Source organism: Ochotona curzoniae, unplaced genomic scaffold (assembly GCF_017591425.1).
Source record: "Ochotona curzoniae isolate NIBS_2020 unplaced genomic scaffold, NIBS_Ocur_1.0 scaffold_3208, whole genome shotgun sequence".
NCBI classification, from domain to species: Eukaryota; Metazoa; Chordata; class Mammalia; order Lagomorpha; family Ochotonidae; genus Ochotona; species Ochotona curzoniae.
Genome location: NW_024467106.1, coordinates 56,147,891 through 56,175,300, shown reverse-complemented (window position 1 = coordinate 56,175,300; position 27,410 = coordinate 56,147,891). Strand labels below are relative to the sequence as shown.

The 27,410-nt window shown below is 39.8% G+C and overlaps 1 protein-coding gene across 2 annotated transcripts in view; it reads right to left on the bottom strand.

Annotated features, from left to right (window-relative positions):
- Positions 1-27,410, bottom strand: part of UBQLN1 (ubiquilin 1) — a 45,169-nt gene that overhangs the window by 2,656 nt on the left and 15,103 nt on the right. The window contains exons 2-10 of one of the 2 annotated variants that reach the window (XM_040963719.1): positions 25,876-26,027; positions 24,166-24,281; positions 15,283-15,545; positions 12,952-13,110; positions 12,567-12,789; positions 7,088-7,230; positions 3,909-3,992; positions 2,619-2,734; positions 1,930-2,098 (exon numbers count right to left, since the gene is read on the bottom strand). In XM_040963719.1, the coding sequence (XP_040819653.1) occupies positions 1,930-2,098; positions 2,619-2,734; positions 3,909-3,992; positions 7,088-7,230; positions 12,567-12,789; positions 12,952-13,110; positions 15,283-15,545; positions 24,166-24,281; positions 25,876-26,027 (1,425 nt within the window). The remainder of the gene's footprint in view (positions 1-1,929; positions 2,099-2,618; positions 2,735-3,908; positions 3,993-7,087; positions 7,231-12,566; positions 12,790-12,951; positions 13,111-15,282; positions 15,546-24,165; positions 24,282-25,875; positions 26,028-27,410) is intronic. The other variant, XM_040963721.1, reaches the window with a different exon arrangement.

Genomic DNA, 27,410 nt, shown 5'->3' with positions numbered 1-27,410 from the left:
CAGGATTTGAACATGATACAGGTATATAAAGTTTCACATTAATTACTATGACAAATACCTCCCTTATTTTGTTATTTTACCAATTTTTCTAAAATGTATTTATTCTGAAAGAGAGAGAGATAAAGATATTTTTCATCTGCTGAGTCACTTCCCAAATGTCTTCAAAACCCAGAGCTGAGACAGTCCAAAGCCAGCAGCCAAGAGCGTCTTCAGCTATCCAACAAGGGTGCAGGGGCCCAAACATTTGGGCCATCTTCTGCCATCTTCTAGGCACACTAACAGGGAACTGAACTGAAGTGGAGCAGCCAGGATTTGAAATGGTGGTGCCCATACGGAATGCCAGCACTGTAGGAAGCGGCTTTCCCTTATAACTCAGTGTCAACACTTACTTTGTTATTTTATACCTAAACAGTAATATCAGATAGATCACATAACTGATTATACGAAATTTAATAAACGTCACACATTATTTTACAGGTTCAAGAACATGCAGAAAAACTTCAGCTTATATTTAGAATTTATACTTATATTTACAATTCCCACTGACCATTAACTCTAAGCTAGGCAGACATTTAGTCTAAAAGTTAAGAGGTCCATGCCTACACTGCATGAACTGGGTCCGATCCCTGGCTTCCTGTTAATGCACACATGGCAAGCAGCACTGATACGTCACTGTGCCCCTGCTGCCAAGGAGTTGCTGGCTTGTGCTCCTAGCCAGCTCACTGTGAGCAACTGGGGGGAGAATCGGTGGATGCCAGGGCTGTTTCAAAATAATAATTGTTCCATAAAAATTAAATGTTTCAGTAATGCTCTTAGAATCCAAGTACAACCTGAAAATCATAAAATTTAAAAATACAAATTTAAATATATATATATATATTAGTGTCTGATGAGAGTACCAAACTCAAGTTTTACAACATGTATTTTTCAGCCTCAATATTTAAGATTTTTTTATTTAAAAGGCAGAGCTTGAGAGAAATGAGAGGCTAGTCTATGTTCTGAGAATATCAATCATCTATCTACTGGATCACTTCCCAGATGATTCTAACAGCTGGGGCTGGCCAAGCTACAGGACTTTGATCTAGGTCTCCCATGTGGTGGCAGAATTATCCTCTGCTGCTCTCCCCGATACACCAGAAGGGAGCTGGATTGCAGCAGATAAACCAGCCAGGACTCCAACTGACGCATCACAAATGCCAGCTTAACTTGCTATGCCACAATGACAGCCCTCAGGCATTTTTTTCTTAATCTCTTTAAAAAGTTAGAGACAAGGCCTAGTGGCTAAAGTCCTTGCCTTGAATGCACTGGGATCCCATACGACCACCAGTTCTAATCCCGGCAGCCCCACTTCCCAGCCAGCTCCCTGCTTGTGGCCTGGGAAAGCTGTCAATGATAGCTCAAAGCATTGGGACTCTGCACCTGCATGGGAGACATGAAGAAACTCCTGGCTCCTGGCTTCGGATTGGCTCAGCTCCGGCCGTTGCGGTCACTTGGGGAGTCAATCAAAGGATGGAAGATCTTCCTCTGTCTCTTTTCCTCTCTGTACATCTGACTTTACAATAAAAATGAATAAATCTTAGAAAAAAAAAAGAGAGACAGAGAACAGGAGGAGAGACAGAAAAAGACAGCTATGACACATTGGCTTACTCCTCAGTGGCCTGGAATTTCCTCTGGGTCTCCTACAAAGAAGTTCACTGGAAGTACAACAGCTGGGACTTCAAGAGGCACCCAGATGTGATGTCAGCTTCTTGGGTGGCAGCTGCATATGATGCTGACCCCTCCTCCCACCCCAGTCTCAGTATCTTTTAAGTTTATGCCTTTCATTAGTCTCTAAACACTGAAAGACTGCCATTTCCACCCTTTTTTTCCTTCTATATGGAAACTCATAAAGTTAAGAATTATCATACCTTAACAGAAAAGAATTATTACCTGAGGATTTACTCCAGCAAGAGCCTGCAGCATTTGTTGAATAAACTGCTGGTGTCCAGGTTCAGTGGTCCCTGTTGTGGGGCTTGTGTTTTCATTGGGGGTAGTGTTAGACCCATTGCTTCCTGAAGAGCCCCCTGTGTTTCCTAATGCTCCCAGGCCAGGAGTAAACCTAGAGAAAGCAAAGAACAGGTAAAACACCTTAAGTCTTGAAAAATTACATGCCAAGTGACCAATCATACTTTTAACCTAATATTAACTGAATATCTTCTTAAAAAGCTTGTTAAATCCTGGATGTTCCATTTTCAATCCAGCTCTCTGTTAATGTCTAGGAAGAGAAGATGGCCCAGGTACTTGGGTCCCCTCTACCCACGATTTCAGACCTGCAAGAAAACTCCTGGCTCGTGGCTTTGGCCCAGTCTTTGCATGGCCTGCCTCTGGCCTGGCCAAGCCCTGGCTTCTGTGTCCATTTGGGAAGTGAATCCGCAGATAATCAGATAATATGCCTCTAATTCTGTCTTTTAAAAAACAATATATCCTAAAGAAAACCAACCAACACACATACATACACACACACACACACAAAAGAAAACATGATTTTAAAAAACAAAAAGCAGAATGACATTAAACCTGACATTTTCAGAGAAAGTTAACCATTCCTCGCTTTCATAATCTTCCTCCAACAAACTTACCCTGGAATGAGACCAGGGGCTTCTGTTGCCAGTGTCTGTAAGCCCTGCTGAATCTGCAGCAAGGCCTGCATGGCTCTAGGATTTGACATCGCAGACAGAGTATCAGGATTCTGCATCTAAAGGAAACAGAAAACCTGTGTTTACAGGGAGTTCAAACCAGTGAATGCAAGTTGTTTAATCTTTACTGTGTTTCCAGAGAAAATCTAAAACCTCACTCCTACACACAGGTGATCCAGTAATTTCTTTCCCAAAAAACCACAAACACTCTCTTTGACAACAAACTTCATGTGCAAATCATTGCCTGGCCTCCCAAGCCCATTTTCAAAGCCAACTCCGTAACAGTGGACACTCTGAAATCAAAGTTTCTCCCATTCTCCAACAGAAGACGTAAAAGTATTATTTGAAAGACACAACCTCCAAAGACACAATTCATAACAATGGTAAAAGACACATAGTCCTCCTAACCAAGAGTTACCTATAACAACTGTACAACTAACCTACACCCTGCAACAATAGTTCCAAATGTGAAGTTAATACATGTGTCATGAGTTTAGCTCACTGTTTCCAAATAGTCACCACCTGACTGACCAAAAAAAGATAGGCTTACATCATTTCAAAAGATCAAGGACACTAACTAACCTTGGACAACGGTTCAGAAGTCTGAGAATTATTTGCATACTATATAAGCCCTAGAACCACCAGTTTGCAAACACAAACACTGATTCCTCTTTTACTTTATACACAATATCATGACAATCTCAAATTCTTTATGAAAAAAATAAAACCTTTATTATTTGACAAAACTGATTTTCTTTTTAACTAATTCAAGTTTGAGAGATAAAGGTCTACCCCCTTGAAAAACAGGCATTATATTAAATTGAAAAAAAAAATTTTTAACATCACAAAGAAGCCAAACCTTGAAAAGCAGGAAGGGGCAGCTTTTCCCTGACACTTGAAATTAGTTAAACCATAAAACATAACATTCCTCAAGGAAGTACTTCAATGGTAATAAAATGAAAGAAAATGGTATCATATTAGCAAAGCATTCAAATCCCAAGTTCTTCAAGGAAAAATAAAATGGTCCTTCCCTCACAACTTATGTTTAAGAAATAAGAGTAAAATGTCAGCAGTAAAATGGGGTTCAATGAAAAATCAAGCTGAAATCTCTGCGAACTGACAGCATTATTACACACTATTCTGTAATCCATCAGCCAAAGAGCAAGAAAAAGGATCATGAAACTCTTTCAAGCAAGTTATCACTGAAGACAGCTAGCATCTTTTCTTACTCACTTGTTGTAGGAAAGTTGGGAGCTGTTGTCTCATTTGTTCTTGAAGCTGAGGATTTCCAGCAAATAGGGGATTATTCAGCATCATCTATGGGGCAAGTGTTCAAACAATTTTAACTGGAAATATCTGAAACAAGCAATGTGCCTTGTTTAATATTCTATCTTCCAACAAGTGCTCAGGTTGGCACTTTAAAGGGAGGAAGTTAGAACATAAATTTAAAAGGGAAAATACTGTCCACAAGACATCTCCAGGAAGAAATAAATAAAATAAAATAAAATAAAATAACAAGGTATCTTCTCTCAATAATGGCGATTATGATAATGACATGCAATAAATGTTAAAAATCAAAGTAATCAATTTTTTTAGACTTTTCTTTGAGCAAAGATAAATTTTTGCCATTAAAAAGAAACTGAGGTAATTGGCATTTATGAGAATTTATTTTCTGCTACACTGACAGAATAAACACCAATAATGAAACTACATTCATGGCTTGGTTTTAGAAACCTCAACACAGAAGTGGCCAGTACAGAGAAAAATTCAGATCTGAAACCACCGTATCGATCCTCCTACTACAAAGCAACTAGTTTTAGGCCCAGAAAAGCACCACCACTGAACAGAGGAATGGAGCTGCTAGGTGAGAATCAGCCAGAACCACCATCAACAGTCCTCTGGGGAAAGTGCTAAAATGTGTGAAGACCAGAAAGATGGAAATCCACTTGAGAACACCAAGATTAGCATCTGGATTTCACCTCACTATCAACAGAGATGAGAAAAGTGGCATATCTCCTGAATCTCAAATAGGTATCAGGAATTTAAAAGTCAGGGCCAATATTAATATGATTTTGAATACTAAAAAATAAAATTATAATACACAATCAACATAACCAGAAACAAACTATCCTAGTTTCAAAAGAGACAGATTTTACCTAATTTTCTCCAGGCAGAGTGAAAATTCTACTAACAATGATTAATTGACAACCTATTTATCTGTCCAAAGACTGGACAGGACAAGGATTCCAGCCCTCAAGCAGTCAGTCACACTTCTAAAATCAATTACATTTGAATGTTGGAAGCAGACAGAACTCCCCCCAATCTGATAATCTCCTACAGGCAAGCACACTGGCTAATTTAATCAACACAATAATGAGAAAGGAGGAAAAGCCAGACAATATTACATGAATATATAATATTATTTCAGAAATAATCAGTAACTTCATAGTAAGTAATATATATGAGGCCAACATTCCTGCTTCTTAAACGGTTACAGTAAAATACTTTATTATGAACATTTTAATGAGAATATCACATTTATCTCTAAAGATTTATGTAATTTGAGCCAATTAGGAAAAAGTATATAATTTTCAGTTTACTCATTCCTTCTCAATCATCTAATTTAATTAAGCTGTCTCCTAACTTACCTGTTTATGTCAAAACACAGATTTTATGCTTCTTTGAAATTTAAATATTAAAAGCAAACTAGAGAAACACCAAACTTTAACCTTCTGATAATCAACAAGTTTCTAAACTGGTCCATATCCAACATTCTTTGTCAAAAACACTACGTGAAAATGTTCAAGGCACTTTGTAAACATTAACAAACCAATATTTTAAATGGCTAGAAATGTGCTTTACTGAGTTTCAACTTTTCAATTACATAAGTATTTCAATGGCATATTGATTCCAAACTTGTAAGTCAGGTACTTCTTGCTCAATTTCTATAGGTGCCTTATACAGAATTATGGAATAAAATAGGTTTTAAATCAAATTTCAAAACACATACATGATTTTATTGATCACATCCATAAAGAAAAACAGGATTACTGTATATGCATATTTTCTCCATTTATTTTAAACAAATGTAAACATTCTGGCTCAATATGTTGTCCAAACTGGCTCTGATTAAGGTAAGTTCAGGCACCTAATATAGTTGTGACTCAGTCTGATAATTTTCATTGAATAAAACAAAATCACATAAAACTATACACAAAATTTCAAATATGTAGATGATGCTAAAAAACATGTTAACTACACATCTAATTTCACAAAGGTAAATTGAAGATTATACCTCAAAAACATCTGAAATATAGCTAATATATGGGTCTAAAGTTTAGAAAATAAAAAACATTGCATTTAAGAAAACAAAATGATTTAAGAAATAATATTAACTACAAAAACACTGCAAATTCTTAACACTTGAGAGGCCATTTTTCATAGATAACAAATGTAAATTAGTTACTCAAGGTTTAATTCATATTTTCCATAATTTTTAAGCCCAACAGTGTTGAACCTAGGGAGTACATCAGAAATCATCTAAGCAACTGAAAAGAAGAATTCAATAAAATTATATAAAAATTTCTAAAAATAGGGCTAGGCTTCAAACACTAGCACTGTAAACTCCCCAGGTGATACTCAATGTTGAAGCAGTATTGAAATTCACACATTTTCTTAATTATGTTCTCTTAAGACATACAAGAACTTCAGAGAATGGGAGAGAGGCGAGTCTGCAATGGACAAAAACAGCATTGTTCCCACAAATCCCCCTCTGGAAAGAAGAGCTTAGTATGGCTAAAGACACCTCTATCCTGTATCAGAAAATGTAGGTTCCTTATGCAAGCCCAGTTCCCAATCCAGGTTCCTGCTAAGGCACTGTGGGAAGACAGTGATGGTTCAAGTACTTAGGTCCCTGCCTTTCGGGTTATAAACTCAGACTGAGTTCCTGGTTTCAGAGCCAATCAGGTCCACCCTCAGTTGTTCTAGGGTGTTTGGGAGTGAACAAGTAGATGACTCTCAATGTTAAAATTAAAAAGATGTTCAGGCTATCTTACAATTAATGTTTTGAAGAAAAGTGCTTCAATCTGAGCAACCTATAAACAAAAGTCTCCTGAAGAATTAATACTGTGTTTTCTGTGTTCTCAAGACCTACATTTGAGTAAAGAGTACATCCTCAAAAGAAAGTGATCCAAAATCTTGAGCACATATTTTAATTCAATACACACATATGTAAAGCAAGCTTGCACTCCTTTTTGTCAATGAATGGTAGGCTTTTATAGTAAATGACTTTTAACAAGGATCAAGGTTTTAATTACGTATGAATTAAGATAAATGGATAGCCAAGATCACAGTTACTAGACTGTTACTTCAGTTCACACTGCACAGTCCTTTTCAATACCAGTCTAACTCACCTGGGCAGCAAGGTCAGGATTCTGGCTTAGAGACTGCATCATGCTTCTCATGTAGGGAGCAGACAGCATGTTTTGCATAAGTTGCGGGTTCTCAGTTATTTGTTGCAATAAGCTCTGCATTCCTGGTGTGTTGAACATACTAGCTGAAAGTTTGTTTTAAAAACAAAAAATAAGACCATATTATTGAAAAATACAAAACAAATAGTTACACTTTAAAATATATGTTGGACTTAAAACTACAGATGAATACATCAGCCCCTCATTACCACCAGATTCGCTTTAATGGTCAACAGAAGCCTAAAAATACTCCACGGAAATCAACATTTCTCAAGTTTTAAACTGCATACTATCCTGAGTAGTTCGAAGAAATTTCATGCTAGAACCTGATGCTGTGGTGCAGAGAGCTAAGCCATCTCTTCCAACCCTGGCATCCCATAATGGGGTAACAACTGGAATCCTGCTACTCTGCTTCCTATGCAACTCTGCTAATATAGCCAGGAAGGCAGTGGAATATGGCCCACATATCTGCATCTCTGCACCCATGTGGAAGACCATCCTAGTACAGCCCTGGCTGTTGTGCTCACTCAAGATGTCAACTAACAGCAGAAAGCTACCTCGCTTTTTCCCTGTCTTTGGATCCACTGCTTCAAAATACAGGACAAAAAAAACCCCATTCCATCCTTCCCTAAAATCTAATGCCATCCTCTGTGCCCAGCCGAGCATGCCCATACTACCTGACAAATAATCACACTGTTCCCATTTTGGTTCAGACTGATTATTGCAGTGTAACAATATTAGTGGTTAAGTAACTTTACCTAAAATTAGAGCCCCAAAGTACAGGAGTGGTGATGATGACAATTAAAATATATGAAAGAAAAGTTGTAAAGCAGTTCCTTTCAGTGAAGAAATGAAAGGTCTTAATGAGGAAAGAAAAAAGCATCTATGTTGAAGTTACTAAGACTTTTAGTAAGAAAAAATACTGTAGCTATGAAATTGTGAAAAAAAAAATTCAATGTCAATTTCACCATCATCCCTCAAACTGCAAAAGGTACAACCACAGGGCATAAGTGTTTGCTAAGATAGTCAAGATAATAATATGTGCATGTAAAGAGGATAAAGCCTTCATATATCATACACACCGTAATAATTTTAAACATTCTAGCTACATCTAACAATCCAATGAAAAGGCTGGGTTCATTAACTGCTGAAAAAGCTGTAAGTGAAGAAGGACTGAACCAATTTCTCCCTCAGCTTACAAAAGACAGTTCAATTAAAACCAGAAACATGGGGGCCCAGCGCAATAGTGTAGCGGTTGAGGTTCTCACCTGAATGCACCGGGATCTCATATGGCGCCGGTTCGGCACCTCCACTTCCCGTCTAGCTCCCTGCTTGTGGCCTAGGAAAGCAGCTGAGGACGACCCAATGCCTTCGGACTCTGCACCTGTGTGAGAGACCTGGAAGAAGCTCCAGGCTCTTGGCTCAGGACTGGCTCAGCTCTGACCATTGTGGCCACTTCAGGAGTGAACCATCGGATGGAAAATCTTCATCTCTGTCTCTGTATATCTGCCTTTCCAATAAAAAAAAAATCTTAAAACAAAAAAAACAGAAACTCGGACTGGCATTGCTGCACAGTGGATAAAGTCACTGCCTGAGCTCAACAGTTCCACTTCAAATCCAATACCCTGCAAATGCACCTGAGCACGCATCACAGGACAGCTCCTGTGCTAAAGCCCTGAGCACCCACACAGAGCCCCGGAAGAAGTTGACTCCTGCTTCAGACAGGCAGAGCCCCAAGCTAGTCACTGCAGCCATACAGGCTATGAACTGACAGACTGAAGCCCTGTTAGTCCTTACCTAAGTTTCAAATTAACAAATACTGAAAAACAAAACAAAACAAAACAAAGCATTAACCTCAGAAGAGGAAACCTTCTTGTCCTTAGAACAACAGAATAAAGTCTCAGCCCCAATTTCATTAACTGCTGACCCTTACTGAGTTCAATGGAGTCACAATGAAATATCTGCAAAACTTCAAAGTACAGTTATGTGTTTGCAGCTAGGTTACTTGAGTCCATCCACAGAACAATCCAACTATGGGTAAGTGATCTTTCTTCATACTTAAAGTTCCCAAATTACAAAATGGAGAAAATTACCCACAGGGTGGCTACAACTAATTCATATGTAATACATGTAAAAAAAAAAAAACAAAAAACAAACGATTTCAGGGCCCAGTACAGTAGCCTAGGAGCTAAAGTCCTCATCTTACATGCAATGGGGTCCTATATGGATGCGAGTTCTAATCCTGGAGACCCTGCTTCCCATCCACCTCCCTGCTTGTGGCCTGGGAAAGCAGTCAAGGATGGCCCAAAGCCTTGGGACCCTGCACGTGCATGGGAGACCTGGAAGAAGCTCCTGGCTTCAGATCACCTCTGCACTGGTCATCGCATCCACCTGGGAATCAACAGACAGAAGATCTTTCTCCCTGTCTCTCCTCCTTTCTGTATATCTTTCAATTAAGCAAACAAACAAACAAATATAAATAAGATGCCTACAGCCCATACTGGAGGACCTGAGCATTGCGTACCAGCTCTGCTTCCATGGCTTCCTATGATTTGGGTCTGCCACTTACAGATGACCTCTTGGATTGAGTCCTTCTTGAGTTTGGGTCCAGTAAGGCCAGCGTCATCCTAGTTAGAAGAATGAACTAGTAGATTGAAGTCCCACTAACAAAGTGGATAAAAATTAGTTTCTCATTAGACCTAAGTACTGCAATAACTTACATTAGAAGTATTCAACAAAGGAACTATGTTTACTGAGAAACACATGGAGGTATAAACATATTGCTCACTAAAAACCAGACTCAAATTCAGCCCTGAGAAACAAATGGCTTAAAAAATGGACATAATTGGGGCTGGTTTTGTGGCACAGCAAATAAAGCTGCCACCTGTGATACCACCATCCCACATGGGTGCTGATTAGAGCCCTGGCTGCTTTAGTTCTGACTCAGACCCATGCTGATGGCCTGAGGAAAGCAAAGAAAGATGGTCCAAGTGCCTGGGTTCTGTACTCATGCGGGAGAGCCAGAGAAAGCTCCTGCCTCCTGGCTTTGGCCTGGCCCAGTTCCAGCCATCGTGGTCATTGGGGAGTTAATCAGCAGATAAAAGTGCACACACTTGTGCTCTTTCTCCATCTCCTTCTCTCACTCATTCAAATCAATAGATCTTAAAAAAAGAGACAATCAAACCAATTCAGAAGTCAGTAAGCAAAACTCAAGAAAGCACAATGCAAACATATTTATTAAAAACAAGAACAACAACAATTAACTGATAGAGGTGTCAAGAAAAGTACTGCTTCCCAGATAAATATGGACATCGACCTAGACCCTTAAATGGTGGCCATCCTATAGCCCTACTTACTACATGGCACCCTCATTCTTACTCACCCATATGCCACAACATAACCTACTTTGACAACTGTCAAAATTCTACCACATACTAGCTCTGTTCCATTTTGGAATCTCAAGATTGTTCCGCACAAATCTGATGGTTCTTGATCTCTACCAAACAGTGAAATGCAAGACACAAAATGCCACACATACTGTGATGGTTTGTAATGACTCCCATAGAAATGACAACTTTTCAGTTCTAATAAACAAGCTACAGCCATACACAACCCGGATGAGTTTCAACAAAACTCAGCAAAAGATAAAAAGAAGACTATATAAAACAATTATATGAATTCCAAATCAGAAAAACTAACGTACACTGGCCAAGATTCATGGCTGCCCATGTGGCAAAAGAATGAGAAAGAAGTACAGAACAATTTACTGAATGTTGGGAATGTTTCATGTATTAATTACAGTGGCAAACAGATTTAAATTCACCAGAATTAAAAAATAAAAGATTTATTTACTTCAAAGAGTTTCAGAGAAGAGAGAGAGAGAGAGAAAATCTTCTATCCGTTGGTTAATTCCCCAAATGGCCATTACAGTCAGAGCTAGGCCAGTTCAAGCTGGGAGCCAGAGCTTCTGGGTCTACCACACAGGTCTAGGAAAACAAGGACTCCACTGTTGTCCCAGGCCATTAGCATTGAGCTGGAACAAGAGTAGAGTAGCCGGCAAACAAGCAGGGACCCATATGGAATGCCAATGCCACAGGTGGAGAATCACCCAGTTATGCCACAACACCAGCACAGAAATGTCCATCTAAAATCTGCACCTTACTTTACATAAAGTAGATAACACAGGGGGTCTAGTAAGGATAATTACCACTCATTTTTTCCTACTTCCTTGTCAAATGGATAGCTGGCTTGTTTTCCTACTTCCTGTATCTTGGCCACATCCTCAACTGTAATTTTTAGACACCTCAGGTCACTTGAAAGATCTCCTAAGGTTTCTTTATTCATCTTTTTCCAATATTTTCTTTAAGTGGTAACCAGAAAAATCCCTGTATTACTTTAGAAATTTTCATCATTTTTTTTGTGCGTCTTCCCACAAGACAGGCACTTGGTCTAGCCAGGAAAATGTCAATTAAGACGCCCACATTCCACACTGTAAAGTGGGCTCAATTCCAAGCTCTGGCTCCCAATTCCTTCTTTTCTCTCTTTTTTTTAAAGATTTATTTATATTGGAAAGTCAGATATACAGGGAGGAGGAGAAGTAGAGAGGAAGATCTTCTGTCCACTGATTCACATTCCAAGTGACCACAACGGCTGGAGCTACACTGATCTGAAGCCAGGAGCCAGGACCTTCTTCCAGGTCTCCCACATGGGTGCAGGGTCCCAAGGCTTTGGGCCATCCTCGACTGCTTTCCCAGGCCACAAGCAGGGAGCTTGATGGGATGCGGGGCCACTGGGATATGAACTGGTGCCCATATGAGATCCCAGCATGTGCAAGGGGAGGACTTCAGCCGCTAGGCTACCGTGCTCGGCCCAATTCTATCTTCTTGACAGCACAGAATTCTAGGAGGCAGTTGGTAATTGACTGCTAAAGTAGTTGGGTCCCAGTCACTCACATGGGAGTCCTGGATTTACTTCTAACTCCTAACTTCAGACCAATCCAGCCCAGACCCAGCCACTGTAGGCATCTGTGGAGTGAACCACCAGATGACAGCAGGCTCTCTCTCTGATTCTCAAACAGAAAACCCTCCATGAATACATTCTGGGGAATGAAGTGCTATATACTTGAAAACTACTAGAGAGCAGATTTTAAGTTTCTCATCACACAAAAATTGGCTAAGTATATGAGGCAACAGAGATGCTAACAGTAATTTAATCATTCCTGATTTACACATGTATCCAAGCATGTTTTGCCCTACACATATATACAATTTTTAACAATCCTTTCATTAAGGCAAAAGAACCAAAAGTGAAAAACAAAACTTATAACATGAAAAGGTAAGTCTACAAGGAGTATTCACCAAACAGTATTCACATAACAAAGTATTTGCACAACAAAGACAATAATGAGTTGCTGTAGGCATACCTCCTACTCCAGGTACAGAAGTATTCTGCCCAGCAGTGCCACCGGCAGCACTACTGGCAGTGCCACCCACAGTGCTGGTGGTGCCACTCGAAGTTGATGAATTCTGGGAAGTCTGTGGAGCCCAGGGATTCGGTAATGGATCTCTATTTTCTGTACGAGAAGGCTGACTACCTTCACTTGAAGATGTATTGCTCACTAAAGAGGCAAACGGATTACCACCAAACTGTAAAAGAAGATACAAAATTTATTTTAAAAGAATATTTTAAAAATAGATCCGCAATTCCTTTTTGTTCAGTGAAAATCACATCCCATATACACACTCCTCAATCACACACATATCTGTTGCAACAAGAGCTCCTCCTGAGACTTGAAGACAGTGGTTCACCTGTTCCTGTGCAGCGCTCAGCATGGGTTCCTGAATATCTGTGTACATGCGACGTAAGGCATTGTAACCCCCTGGGATACTTTCTAAGTTGCTCAAGGCTCGATCTTGGTTTCTCATCATTTCCTGCATCATTGCTGGATTCCTGGCAAGTTCCAGTGTCTATGAAAAATATTTCCATAAAAACAAGGGAAAAAGGATGTTAAAATATACCTCTAAGTTATTCAACTACTGATTAATGTTATATGAAGTTTATGGGAGGCCACTGTTTTGCTCTAGTTTCTTATACACAGTCCCAGCAAACCTAATCAAAGCAGAATGGTGTCCCGTTGTTAAATACCATATAATCAAAATGGTGCATGGAAAAGGTTAAACACAAACAAAAAATCTGAGATTCTAACCAACCTGAGCACAATAACAAAGCCATTTCAATCCCACTAAGAGGTTAACACAGGAACAACCAATCCAGTTTCTGTAACAAAACGACTTGTTTCTTCAACCTTTTGCCTTTCTTCAGCCTTGTTACCTGTAAGGCTAACCTCCTTTGCTTAGCTCATAAGGAAACGTTTCATCTAAGTTTAGAATCACAAAGAAAGGCCAATTATTTCAGCCAAATTTCTTGTAATCTTATCTTTAAAACATAATCAGAAAATCACTTAAAATAATTCCTGGTGGATGTCACCTCAAAAAGCAAATTGGCATTCAGGTAATACCACCAAGAGGTGAACTTTGTAGCACAGCAGTAAGTTTCACTTATGATCTCTATAGCTGTATTAGAGCGATGTTGGAGTCCAGGCCACTCCACCTCTGACCCGGCAATCTCCTAATTCACCATGAAAGGCAGGGGATGATGGACTGAGTACACACTCTGGTCCCTGCTGCCCAAGTGAAAAAGCTGGATGGAGTACAACACTCCTGGATTTGGACTTGACCCAGCCACCCGTTATAGGTATTTGCAAAGTGAACCAGCACACCCTCTCACTCTTTTTTTCTCTCTCATTCTGTTACAAATAGATATTAAAAAAAAAATTTTTTTTTAATTAAAAAGAAATGAAGTAGCAGGGTTAGCCTTTGTAACTCAGTGGATTAAGTCAGCACTTAAGATGCAGATATCACTTATCAGACGGCCAGTTCCAACCCAAGCTTCTCCATTTCCAAACCCACTTCTTCATAATGTTTCCTTGGGAAGCAAAATATGCTGGGTTAACTGCATGAAGCCCTCCCACCTGTATAGGGGATTTGGCTAAGAGTTCTAGCCTTTTGGCTTCAGCTGGCTCAGTCCTACTTATTGCAGATAAGTATGCAAAATTTCTCTCCATCATTCTGCCTTTCAAGTAGTTGAAAATAAACAGAATAAATTTAAAAAGGGGTGAGGCAGAGAAGCTGGCTCTATCATTCAGTGGCCTCTTCCAACGTCAACATCCCATTAGAGTGTTGGTTACAGTCCTAACTTGATGCTTCTGCCACCGTTTTTTGCTAATGCACCAAAAAGCAGCATAACTCGCACTTCGGCCCTTGTCACCGCCATGCAGAGCATCTTGATGGACCTCCTAGCTCTTTATTTAGAGTGAATCAGCAGATGGACGATCTCTCCATGATATTCTTTCAAGTAAACAACTCTTTCATAACAGTAATAATTTTTTAAGTAAACAGTATAATCATAAAACACATATTCCCCTTTCCTTTTCACATTTTGACTGGCAAAAATAAACTACTAATCCTGTAATCAGAATATCTGTTCAACAAATGAATTATTCTTACCTAAGAGTTTCAGGAGCTAGCTAACTACAAGAAAATGATCACAATCATAGACCTCAGATAGGGCAGAAATGTCAACTGCCACCCACAAAAAGCCAAGCTTCATGCCACAGAAACCTCAACTAACTGGTATCATTATCTTCCATTATCCTCCCCCAAATAGCCTTTCTCCTCTAAAGTCTTCCTGATCCTTTGCAATCTGGAAGGAACCTGTCTGGGACTGAAAAAGTCCACATTCTCCCAAGAATGCTAGCTTCTTGAAATAAACTTGTCAACTTGCATCAGCTGTCATCTCTGGTATACGACTGTCCAGTGGCAAACAACCCACAGCAACAAAAGCATCCTGTTGTAAGAGAATCATATAGTTCCAGAACTGGACTTTTTGTTTTCTAAACAGTCAAAATAAACTACTCACAAAAATGAAGCAGAAAATCTTAAGTTCTATAGTCCACATCACTGTTTTATTCTATTTTCCTTAACACTGACAAGGATACAACCTAACAGCAACACAGGTCAGCACTAAGAAGCAAGTCAGCAAGTTCTTAGCTAAATGAACTAAAATAACTTCTCACATACTTGTCTCATGATATCTGGATTATTCAGCATATGACTAATTTCTGGATTTCTCTGTATCAACTGCTGCATCTGTGGATTGGCCATAATTAACTGCCTCATCAGGTCAGGATTAGAAAGCATGCTCTGGACGAAGGGATTCTCCATGATCTGGACCATCATTTCTGGGTTGGACAAAAGTTGTCGCTGCATCTGACTCTGGAGTTCAGAGAAGTTGGTAGTATTCAAACCTAAACTACTCAGACCTGCAAGTCCTCCGAGGCCACCTAAGAAAAGGCAGGGGGAAAAAACACATAAATCAAAGTCAAAAATTTTCAACTGCTATGAAAAGTAAAAGATGCAAAACTAGTGTCTGCTTAACAATACAAGAAACCATTTTAAATCGTAAACAGAATTCTTACAAATACATAAATTTTTGTAATTAAAATTAGTAAAACATGTACTCTTTGATAATGAAACCAATTAAACACATGTTCCTATGTGGTCCAACACAAAAAATATATAGTCTTTTTCCATGGTTCCTGAGAGTTCCTAAAGCCCCTGAAATTTCCTGAATGAGAAGCGCTTGTTACAGGCCCTTTTGATCACTCTGCTATTGAAGTGACTGAGGGCAGAGCCCCAAGAGAGCCTCAGGATAGAAATGGTCATCAGAAACACTACAGACAAAACGATTGAAATCTTCAGCTCCACCCAGGGAACTCCAGGAATGGCAAAGGAGGAGGTTGCAAACTCCTGAAAAGACACATACAGAGAGCTTCTAGGAGGAACATGTCCAGGGGTTAGGAGAACTTAGAAGTTATGTACCCACTCACCAGCTTCCACACATCTTGCTCTATTTATGCCTTCAAAGCATTTGTCTGTTTCTCAATTGCATCCTTTCCAATAAACAGATAAATGTATTCTGAGCTTTGTAAACTACTATGATAACAAAGTTGGTCATTAAATTTGAGAAAGTAAGTTCCCACCCACTGACTCATTCTTCAAATGCCCAAGAAGGGAAGAGTGAAGGGCAAAGCCTGGAGTTGGCACTCAGTACAGATTTTCCTCATGTGCTGCAGGAACCCAATCATCTGGGTACATCTGAGGCTGACTATGCTGTCCTAAATCCTGCTGCTGGTGCTGCTGAATTTGAAGCTATTTCTCCACGAATGGGCAGATCTCCGAGCATGTCCTTCTAACTTACACATTGGGAATAAAAGAAAACTAATTGTTGGTGTTACCAAAACAGATTCCATTACAGCCAGTACAAACACAAGGAAATCAATAAGGAAGTCAGCATCTACACTAAGAAAACTGACAGCACTGGCACTAGAGAATAACAAGTTAAGCTGTCACCTGCAATGTTGGCTTTCAAATGGCACCAGTTTAAGTTCTTGTTGCCCTACTTCCAATCAAGCTCTCCGCTAATGTGCCTGGGAAAGCAGTAAAAGATGGCCCAATACCTTGGTCACCTGCACTCACATTGGGAGACCTAGATGAAGCTCCCGGCTTCAGCCTGGCACAGCCTGGGTATTGTGTCCATTTAGGGAACAAACATTGGATAGAGGTTTTCTCTCACATTCTGTTAACTCTGCCTTTCAAATAAATAAACCTTAAAAAACAAAAGTACTTCCTCTTTGTCTCTCCTCTCTGTATATCTGCCTTTCCAATAAAAATAAAAAATAAATCTAAAAAAAAAAACAGAAAAAAAGGGCCCGGCGCAGTGGCGCAGTGGTTAAGGTCCTCACCTTGCACACCCCGGGATCCCATATGGGCGCCGGTTCTAATCCCGGCAGCCCCGCTTCCCTTCCAGCTCCCTGCCTGTGGCCTGGGAAAGCAGTCGAGGACAGCCCAAAACTTTGGGACCCTGCACCCACGTGGGATATCCAGAAGAGTCTCCTGGCTTTGGATCGGCATAGTATCAGCCCCGTTGCGCTCACTTGGGGAGCGAATCATCGGACGGAAGATCTTCCTCTCTGTCTCTCCTCTCTGTATATCTGCCTTTCCAATAAAAATAAAAAATAAATCTTAAAAAAAAAAAACAAAAACAAAAGTAAAAAGACAACTGTCTACAGCCCTCACACCAACGTACATACTTCTGGTTGGAATGGTGGTGGTAATATGTTAGTTCCAAGTACTAATATGCGCTGGCTCAAATACAGTCATCCACAAAGGTGGCAATGCCAACAGAACCACACTACTTCAAGACCTAAATTGCATCCTTCCATCAACTTCATCAACTAAGAAGTCCAGGCATCTGTCTCTACATATGTGCAGAAAATTGGTGGTTTGGGTACTAACCCTGTAGGTTTGAGTGGACACAGCTGTCCTCAAACCTGGTGCGGGGGTAACTCTTTTCCATTCAATGTCACAACTTAAATCTACTGAAATGTACCTTGAAGTTTTGAGCGAAGCTCTCGCTGGGGACAATTTGGCTTCAATGTCAAGAACATGTCTAGCAAAAATGTCCACAGTGGTAATGTTGCAATTAACACAGAAAATGACACACCAACAAAAGCAGCTGGCTTCACTGTTTGTATAATTATCCTAAACCACCCATATCGAATCATTTGCTGGTCACATCCACTGCTGTAACCTTACTGAGTTGAAGGAAAAGATTAATAATCATTTTGGTAAGAAGCTGGAGATGGCCCTGTATCCCTAAAACTGATGAAATTACCATCATTAATACAGTTCTTAGAAAATCCATGTGAACGATCTTCCTCTAGGTAACTTTGCAGTCTGCAACATTTACACAGATAGCTGGTATGGGTGACCAAAGGTTTGGACAAAAAGGCTGCTGGAGCTGGCAAGCTCACCATGTCTGCCTGAAAGCTCAGAAGGCCAAATCAGCACTATTCCTACAACTTTCTCAATTTTCATGTGAGTCTAATAGTAAAAGTCTGGTTAAATATATCAATGCATCACAAAGTGTTAGAAGTAGAAAGGAAAACATTTTGTGGAAACAGAGGGGCAAGTGTAAGTTTTAGTTGTTAAAATAAAGACTTTAAAGCAAAAAACTTAACCAAAAATCTGTCACAGAATTTTGATATCCATTAAAACAAAATTAAAAGAAAAAAAAATTTATAAAGCTAGCCAAATGCTTTCACTCCTCACATACTGGTGACTTTCTTCACATACTGGTCACTTACTTTCTTCTTCTTCTTTTTTTTTTAAATAGCAGTCCTTTTTAAATTTTTTAAAAAATTTTTATTGGAAAATGAGATACAGAGAGAGGAGGAGAGACAGAAATGATCTTCCATCCACTGATTTACTATCCAAGTGGCTACAATGGCTGAAGCTGAGCCAATCCAAAGCCAGGAGCCCAAGGCTTTGGGCCGTCCTCGACTGCTTTCCCAGGCCACAAGCAGGGAGCTGGATGGGAAGTAGAGCTGCCAGGATTAGAACCAGTACCCTTATGGGATCCCAGTGAGTTCAAGGCGAGGACTTTGGCCAAGGCTACCACATTGGGCCTGGTCACTTTCTATTTATATCCAGGACTTGTGCAACAGGTTGAAATATGATTCACACACTTAACAATGTTCAATCTAGTGGGGAAAAGACAACAAGGGGGAAACCCTACACAGATGTAAGTATTCACCAGAGACATTCACAGGACATTATAATACGGGACCTGAATACAATGGCTACTTCCAAAGACAAGACAGTGAGCTTAGAGCAACATCAGCAAATTGATAAAGAAAAGCAGGCGAATGTAGAGGCTTAAAATTACACATGATGAACACTACCACAAAAATAAACACAGTGGCACATCGGTGAAATCATAAAGTTCAGTGTAACTAGCAGAGAGCAGTTATCCTTAAATATTTTACACGCAGCCTTTGGAACATGGATGGGTCTATGCAATCAATTATGGCCAGGCGACTGCAAGAACAATGCATGAGGGCCAGCGCAGAGGATAGTTCAAATTTAAAAATAAAAACCCACAAAAAACAGTTTGGATCGAATTATTGACGTTACACTTTCCATGCTGGTTTCCTTATATAAGAGAGAACAGATGGTATTTATTCCTTTGTGATTGACTCATTTCACTGAGCATAACGGTCTCAATTGGGACCACCTAGTTGTAAATAATAATTTCATTCTTTTTAATAGCTGAATAATATTCCATGGAGTAGATGTACCACAGTTTCTTTAACCACTCTTCTTTGGATGCACATCTGGATTGTTTCCATGTCCATGTGTGCAGGCATAATTTGGTTTAAAAGTTAAGATACCAGTTAAGAGATACCCATGCTGCATGTCTGGACATTTGGGTTCAGTAACAGGCTATAGCTTCTGATTCCTTTCTGTTACTGACACCCCAGTGGGCAGCAATAATGACTCAGAGTGATTGGGCTCCTGCCACTCACATGAGATACCTAGATCAAGATGCTAGTTTCTAGCTTCAATGCAGCCCAGTTTCAGCTTAGTTCTTGAAAAGCAAATACAAACTCTGTCTCTCCTGCCTTGTTTCTCAAATGGACAGCATCCAAGGACAGAAATCACGTGGATGGGCAAATTCATTGAAAGGAAGTGAATCACTGGTTTACTACATTACCTAGGTGGAAGGTGGAGAATAACACTGCTAGTCAATTTAGGGAGTTTACATTTAGTTCAGTGGTTAAGATGCTCACATCCTATATCAAAGTGCCTTGATTCAATCCCTGCCTTCCTTCAGATCCTCACTCCAGCTTCCTGCCACTGCAAATTTAGGGAGACAGAGGGGAGAGCTTAACTGAGCTCTTGCCAAACTGTAAGATTATGTTTTTGGCCCCTTGCCTATTCACTGCAGATAACTGCTGAGTGGGTGGCGCTCTCTCCACTGAACTGATAGACAAAGTGAGTGTCACTTCTCCCCAAAGTGTTGCAGGTCTGACAACTACAAGATGTCTCTCCTTTTTGCTCTGTTATCTCTGCTTTTCAAACCAAACAAATTAAAAAAAAAAAAGCTTCCTGGTAATGTTCACATCCTGAATTAGTGTCTGGGAGAGGTGGGATGAGGAGGTGAGTTCAAGCTGCAATCCCCATTCCAGTTTGCTCCAAATGCATATCCAAGGTGATGGTTCAAGTGGTTCCAGCCCACACAGAAAACTAAGGCTGAGTTCCCAGCTCCTGTGAACCAGTGCATACCAGTCTTCCAAAAAAATAAGTTAAAACAAAGATTGATACAGAGGTCGACAGGAACCAAATCATAAAACAATCGCGGAAGACGTTTTTATTTTAACAATAGCACAATGGGAAAGAACCAGAGCAAATGCTTTACATGAAAGCTGTTGAAGATTTGTATCAAAGAAGCAACAACATAGAATAACTACATGGGATGGAGCAAAGAAGTTCCCAACAGAGAGACTTTGACACAGAAAGTGGTGACCTGGGAAGTGAGATATTAATTTTTATACTTATTTTTTGGCTTTTTGGTTTTGTCTCTGAGGATTGATGAGCTAAAGTAACTAGAGGACATGAGATAATAGCAAAGACTACAAGGCATGATATTCACAAGTGATATGGGTTGAAGTATTGATTTTTTTTTAAGATTTATTTATTTTTATTACAAAGTCAGATATACACAGAGGAGAAGAGACAGAGAGGAAGATCTTCCATCCAATGAGTCACTACCCAAGTAACTGCAACGTCCAGTACAGCATTGATCCGAAGGCAGGAGCCAGGAGCTTCCTCCAGGTCTCCCATGTGGGTGCAGGCTCCCAAGGTTTTGGGCCATCCTCGACTGCTTTCCCAGGCCACAAGGCAGGGAGCTGGAAGGGAAGTGGAGCTGCTGGGACAAGAACCAGCGCCCATACGGGATCCTGGCACATTCAAGGCGAGGACTTTAGCCACTAAGACCATTGTGCCGGGCCCGAAGCATAGATTTAAGTCACCAAAAATAATAGGATAACATCATCCAAGAATAGTGGGAAATAAAGGAAGACAGGTCAAGCATAACTTCGAGGAATAGCAATACAAGAAACAAAAGAGGAAACTTCCATGTGAGATAGAAAAAACTAGTGAGAAAAGCAAGGGAAAAAAAGAGTATCAGGGTTACAGGAAGAGAACTTGAAGAAATTTATAAACATCATGACAAAAATCTAAAGAGTGCACATTAGGGTAGCTATAATACTAATGTACTTTCATATTTATCAAGAAAATTACAAAACAGAATTCTGGATGAACACTTAAATGAACACTGCACAATGTATACTTGCAATCATAACATTTAAATATGTATAATTTTAGGTGCTAAAATATTTAAAATTTTAAATTATGAGTATAAATAAACTTAAACAATAAACAGCATTCACACTTAACTCAGCAATTTCATTTAGGCACACAGCTAAAGGAACAAAAAACAAATTTACACAAAATGTTCACAACAATATTGTTCAGAGTAGCCAAACGGAAACATCCCAAATGTCTATCAACTAATAAATAGTCACAGAAAGTTATAAACTCGTGATAACAAAATAGAACAAAACACTGATTCAAGCTACAACAAGAACAAGCTTTCAAATTATTATGCTAAGTGAAAGCAGCTAATAATGAAAGAAATCATTACAAAATAGCCCGTATTGGCAAATCTATAGACAGTGACTCACTAGTTTACTGGAGGGAATGGATGAAGAATAATGACTGTGAGTAAATTTAGTGTTTAAAAAACAAATCAGGGCCCAGAGTTGTGGCTTGATGGCTAAGGTCACTAGCAGTGATACCAGCATGCCATGCAGGCACCAGGGTTCAAATCCGAGCTACTCCATTTCTAACCCAGCTCCCCTCTAATGGCCTGGGGAAAGCAACAGAAGATGGCCCTTGTGTTCAGGGCTCTGCCACCCACATGGGAGACCCAGATAAAGCTCCTAGCACCTGCTGGTTTCACCTGACCCAGCAATGACCATTGCAACCATCTACAGAATATACCAACAGAGAGAAGATTTTTCTATCTCTTCATCTCTCTATATATGATTCTAAGAGAAATGGATAATACTTAAAAAAAAATAGTGTCCACTAAATTCTGCAAACTAAGAAGTTACTGGAGGGGCCAATGCCATTGAGTAGTATGCTAATCTTCTGCCTGCAGTGCCAGCATCCACGAGTGCCAGTTCATATCTTGGTCACTTCACTTTCAATCCTGGTTCCTGTGAAAGTAGTCGAGGACAGCCCAAGGCCTAAGGCCCTGGTACCCACATGGGAGACCCAGAAGAGGCTCCGGGCTCCTTGGCTTCAGGCCACTAGTTCTGGCAGAGGTGGCCATTTAGTGAGTGAATCAGCACTTAGAAGATCTAAGATCTCTCTCTCTCCATCTCCATCTCTCCCAACTCTCTGGATCTATATCTCTTTCTAAATAAATCTTTAAAAAAAAGTCAGTGGCAATCTTCTCAAGGAAATTTCTAGTGAAATGAGGACAAAAAATAGAATGTGGTGAACTCAATGAAAGGGAAGCACAAAACACAAAATGCCTTTTATAAAGGTATTATCAAAGAAGGAAGGCAAAAGAACAAGTGATAAGGAGATTCTCTGGCTTTTACATATGGGAAAGACCTTAATCAAAATAGCTATCAAAAAGGAAACCTGATTATAAACAACAAATGGACTAGCTGATGGAAAAAACCAGCAAGACAAAAACAGGGATGATACAGAGACTAGAGAGGACTGTATGGCCTCATATTAACTAAAAACTTCTTCAGACTTCAGTGTTGTCACCTACGAAATGAGAAAAAGGGAAGAGACTAACCTTACTAATGTAATTCATCAGTCTGAACCCTGAACAATTTCATCCTGATCTCTGCAGATTTTACGTTAACTGTCATCTAAAATTTCCTACCTCAACTGAGAGGGGTACATTTTCTCACTAAACTAATATCCCTGTGCTTTTTACTTCTTAAATTTCTTATTCAGTTAAGTACTAAGCTTTTTTTTTAAAGATTTATTTTTATTATTATTATTTTTTTTAATTGGAAAGGCGGATATACAGAGAGGAGAGACAGAGAGGAAGATCTTCCATTCGATGATTCACTCCCCAAGTGAGCGCAACAGCTGATGCTATGCCGATCTGAAGCCAGGAGCCTCTTCTGGGTCTCCCACGCAGGTGCAGGGTCCTAAAGCTTTTGGGCAGTCCTTGACTGCTTTCCCGGGCCACAGGCAGGGAGCTGGAAGGGAAGCGGGGCTGCCGGGATTAGAACCGGCGCCCATATGGGATCCCGGGCATGCAAGGTGAGGACCTTAACCACTTGCGCCACCGCTCCGGGCCCAAGTACTAAGCTTTTTACTTTGGTATAAGTCAAAGTGAGGGGATAAGAAGGAAACATGCGAAGAAGAATGGCACTGTAGTCTTAGAAATGCATCAGGGGCCAGTTCAACAGGCTAATCCTCTTCCTACAAGACTGCCAGGATCCCATATGGGTGCCAGCTCATGTCTTGGCTGTTCCACTTCCCATCCAGCTCCCTGTTTGTTGCCTCAGAAAACAGTGGAGGACAGCCCAAGGCCTTGGGACCCTGCACCCATGTAGAAGACCCAGAAGCTGCTGGCTCCTGGTTTCGAATTAGCTCAGCTCTGGCCATTGTGCCCATTTGGGGAGTGAATGAACAGACAAAATCTCTTTCTCTCTGACTCTCTTCTCAGTAAATGTGCCTTTCCAATAAAAATAAATAAATCTTAAAAAAAAATAAACATATTTAATCTGAAATATCAAAAATTAAATTTTAAAAAGAGCTGTTACGATCACTTATTAAATCCAAGCACAACAATATTCAAGTACTTCCTAATTAGTGGTAATGGTAGAAGTCAACTACAAAAGATTTTATGTATTATTGTTAGTACGGCTGATGGTTTTATTATGTTACTTTATCTAAACTATCCTGGGAGGGAAATGATGGTTTTAATCATCCCTATAAAAATGAAGCAAAGGTACTCACCTAAACCAAAAGGGCTGCTAGTAGCAGAACCAGAGGAGGAGTTGGTATTAGGAGCCGAGGACGTGGTGACATTGCTTCCAGTGGTGTTCGTCTGTTGAGCTGAATGATCCTGAGGCCTAGAGGAAACAATTACATCACAGTGTAAGCAATAGAACTAATTACTTTAAAAGAAGTTCTGAAATCCCAATACTACGCTCTCAGATTAACTCAAATTATCTTAAATACCAGGAGATAATTAAGCATCAGAAACAAGCGCAGTTAACATCTTACAAACTCTAAAATATACAACTGTCTCTCCTCTGATTATGTATATAAACATTTCATTGTTCTCAGTCTTGCTAATTGTATAGGACAGGTCACCAAACACTAGAAAACCAATGATGAATCACACCTACTATCCTGAGTATTAAAAAAAAAATATTCGTTTTCCAGTTCTTGGAGTTAGGAACTAGTATCATTGGAACACTGGTGCCTGTCTTTATCGCAGATGCTCTGATGTGGCTGAGCTCCTTGCTGATGGCCTAGGAAAAGTACAAGAAGGCCCAGATGTTTGGCCCCTACACCCGTGGGAAGACCAAGAGGAAGCTCCCGGCATCAGCCTAGCCCAGTGTTCACTGCTGCAGCCATCTGAGGAGTGAATCCAGGGATGGAAGATTTGTGTCTCTCCCTCCCTACTGACTTTCAAATTAAAAATAAATACTCTTCTTCAAATGGAGTCTTAAGAAAATGAGTAGAATAACTTATCACCACTTAACTTTAAATGGAAGAAAAAATGAGGAAACCCTTCTATGTGATACTAACGATTTCTGAACCGCACTATTATTTTCACTGCTGCTAAGGAACTCAGTATTTCACATTAACATCTCTGAAACCCTTACTACTGCTGACAGTCAAGCATCAATGCAACTACTTAGGACACTTGCTGTTTACGACTTCAACGGAGCTGAATTAAAACACAAAGCGTCTTCAGAATAATCACACCATTAATTCAAACTGAAAAGGTTATTTGTACAAAAAATCCACACAATCAAGAATAGGAGAAAATTTGCTGCTCGGAGAACACTAGCATGAAAACATTCAGAGTGAGTTCTCATGGCTGGAAGAAAAAAAAATGGAGAAAAGACAGCATTCTTTTAAGAAATATACAACCAGTGCTCTTTGACAGGTCAGAATTTCATGCTATATGGAAAAACTGGACAAGGGTCATACACCTCTTTCTCAAAGAAACAACAAAAACACCCTGTAGCAAAAAGCATGCCCGGCCCAGTCTGTTCATGCTCTAAGTGAAATCATGAGATACAATGACCATTGATGAACATTCTAAAACGTTAAATGGTTACAGAAAAACACTAAATATATAACTATAAATGTAACACACACTCAAAATAGGGAAAACTGACAACAGTCAAACTGGCTATTAAAAAAAACATCATTTAATTATTTGAAAGACACAGCGAGGGAGTGACAAATTCCCCATCCGTCAGTCCCCTCCCCAAAGGGGGCTGCTACAGGTCTCCCACATGGACACAGGGACCCAAGCACTTGGGCCACTGCTTGTTGCTTTCCCTGGCACATTAGCTGGATCAGAAGCAGAGCAAGTAGGTCTTGAACTGGCACCCACATGGGATGCCAGCATTGCAAGCAGCAGCTATTTTTAAACGAAGTACTACCCTCTCTATGCTTTAAAGCTAACCTCTTCTAAAATCTTACCTGTTTTGCGTTTTGATTACAAGGTGAACAGTAAGTCCATCATGAATTCCATGTTGACTCAAAGTATCTTGATCTTTTAAAATTTTTCCAGCAAATATCAATACAAGTTGGTCAGTATGTGACTTGAAACGTTTGGAGATTTCTTCCTTGAACTAAGAAAAAAAAAAATAGGTATCTATTGCAAGTGCTTTCACAGTATGATCCAGTTTGATTTCTATAAGCACCTCAAAAAGGCCCCATCACATTTTACAACAATTTAAGTAAATAAATGTGTATAATTTACATATGGTATCTTGGTTAAACAGACATGACAACCACTTCACCTCTTACAGAAAGTCTTATTACAGGTACAAGTTCTACATTTGATTCTTTGCTAAGAACAATTTGCTGCTTTGCAATATCCTTATCCTTATTCTGTCAACTGGTCCAAATCCAGTCAAGCCATAAATCACCAAGTTCACAAAAACCTAGTCCTCAGACTTTCATCTTCAGGCCCATTTTCCTTGTAGTTGGCTAACTTGTATATACAACCAACCTCATATTCTCACCTATCATCCTATTTTTCCCTCTTTCACTCATCAGTCATCAATAAGCAATACAATAGAAGCAAAGATGAAAAGCAAAGACCTGTCTTTGAAGGTGAGCAAGCAAATGCGAGAGTCACTCAACTAAGCCACCAAGCACTGAAAACAGCAGTCAGTCACAGACAGCTTCCCAGAAGCAAAGACTAAAGAAACATTTGGAAATAGCCAGGAAAATTTCTGCAAAGGCTTTCCAGGGACCAGAATAACCTACAAAATCAGATGAGAAAAAATAAGGTAATACTACAGAACATACTGATAATAGGTTAGATCTCTGTTTCTCAAATCTTTATCAGAATCACAGTATGCTCAGGTTCATTCAACTGTCCAAAGTAGAAAAGCTCAGAGCTGTACAGGAATCTCAATCAAGACACTGCCTCAGGATCCCCAGTACAAACTCAGAAAAGAACCACATCTTCTTGAATATACTAAACCCCCAATACCTTTCAGCAGTGGTTCTTAAGAGATGATGAGCTACCACAAGGGGGTATTCCAGAAATACACAGGCACTTTATATTACAATTACACAGAGAGACTGAAGACAAGTTGAGGTTCCCCTATCAGAAATGTTACAGACCAGCAAGTACTTGAGATTTTGGAGAATTTTGGACGTAGGATGTTTACAGACTTCATCAGCTCAACATCCCAAATTCAAAATTACACAAAATCCAACTTTCTTAATATCAAAAAATTTCAGATCCCAGAGCATTTTGGACTTTTGGAGTAACCAGTGATACTCAAGCTGTATGTCTGGGATTTTAACACTTTTGAAGTCAGGATCATTGTAAGTTAGACCACTAGCCACCATGCTGGCACCCCACTTGGGCTCCATTGAATCCTAACTTTTCCAACTCTTATCCAGCTCTCTGACGCACCTAGGAAACTGGTAGAAGATGCCCACAAATAAGAATCACACATCCCAGTCAGCATGAATAAGTGGTAGCTACTACTCTA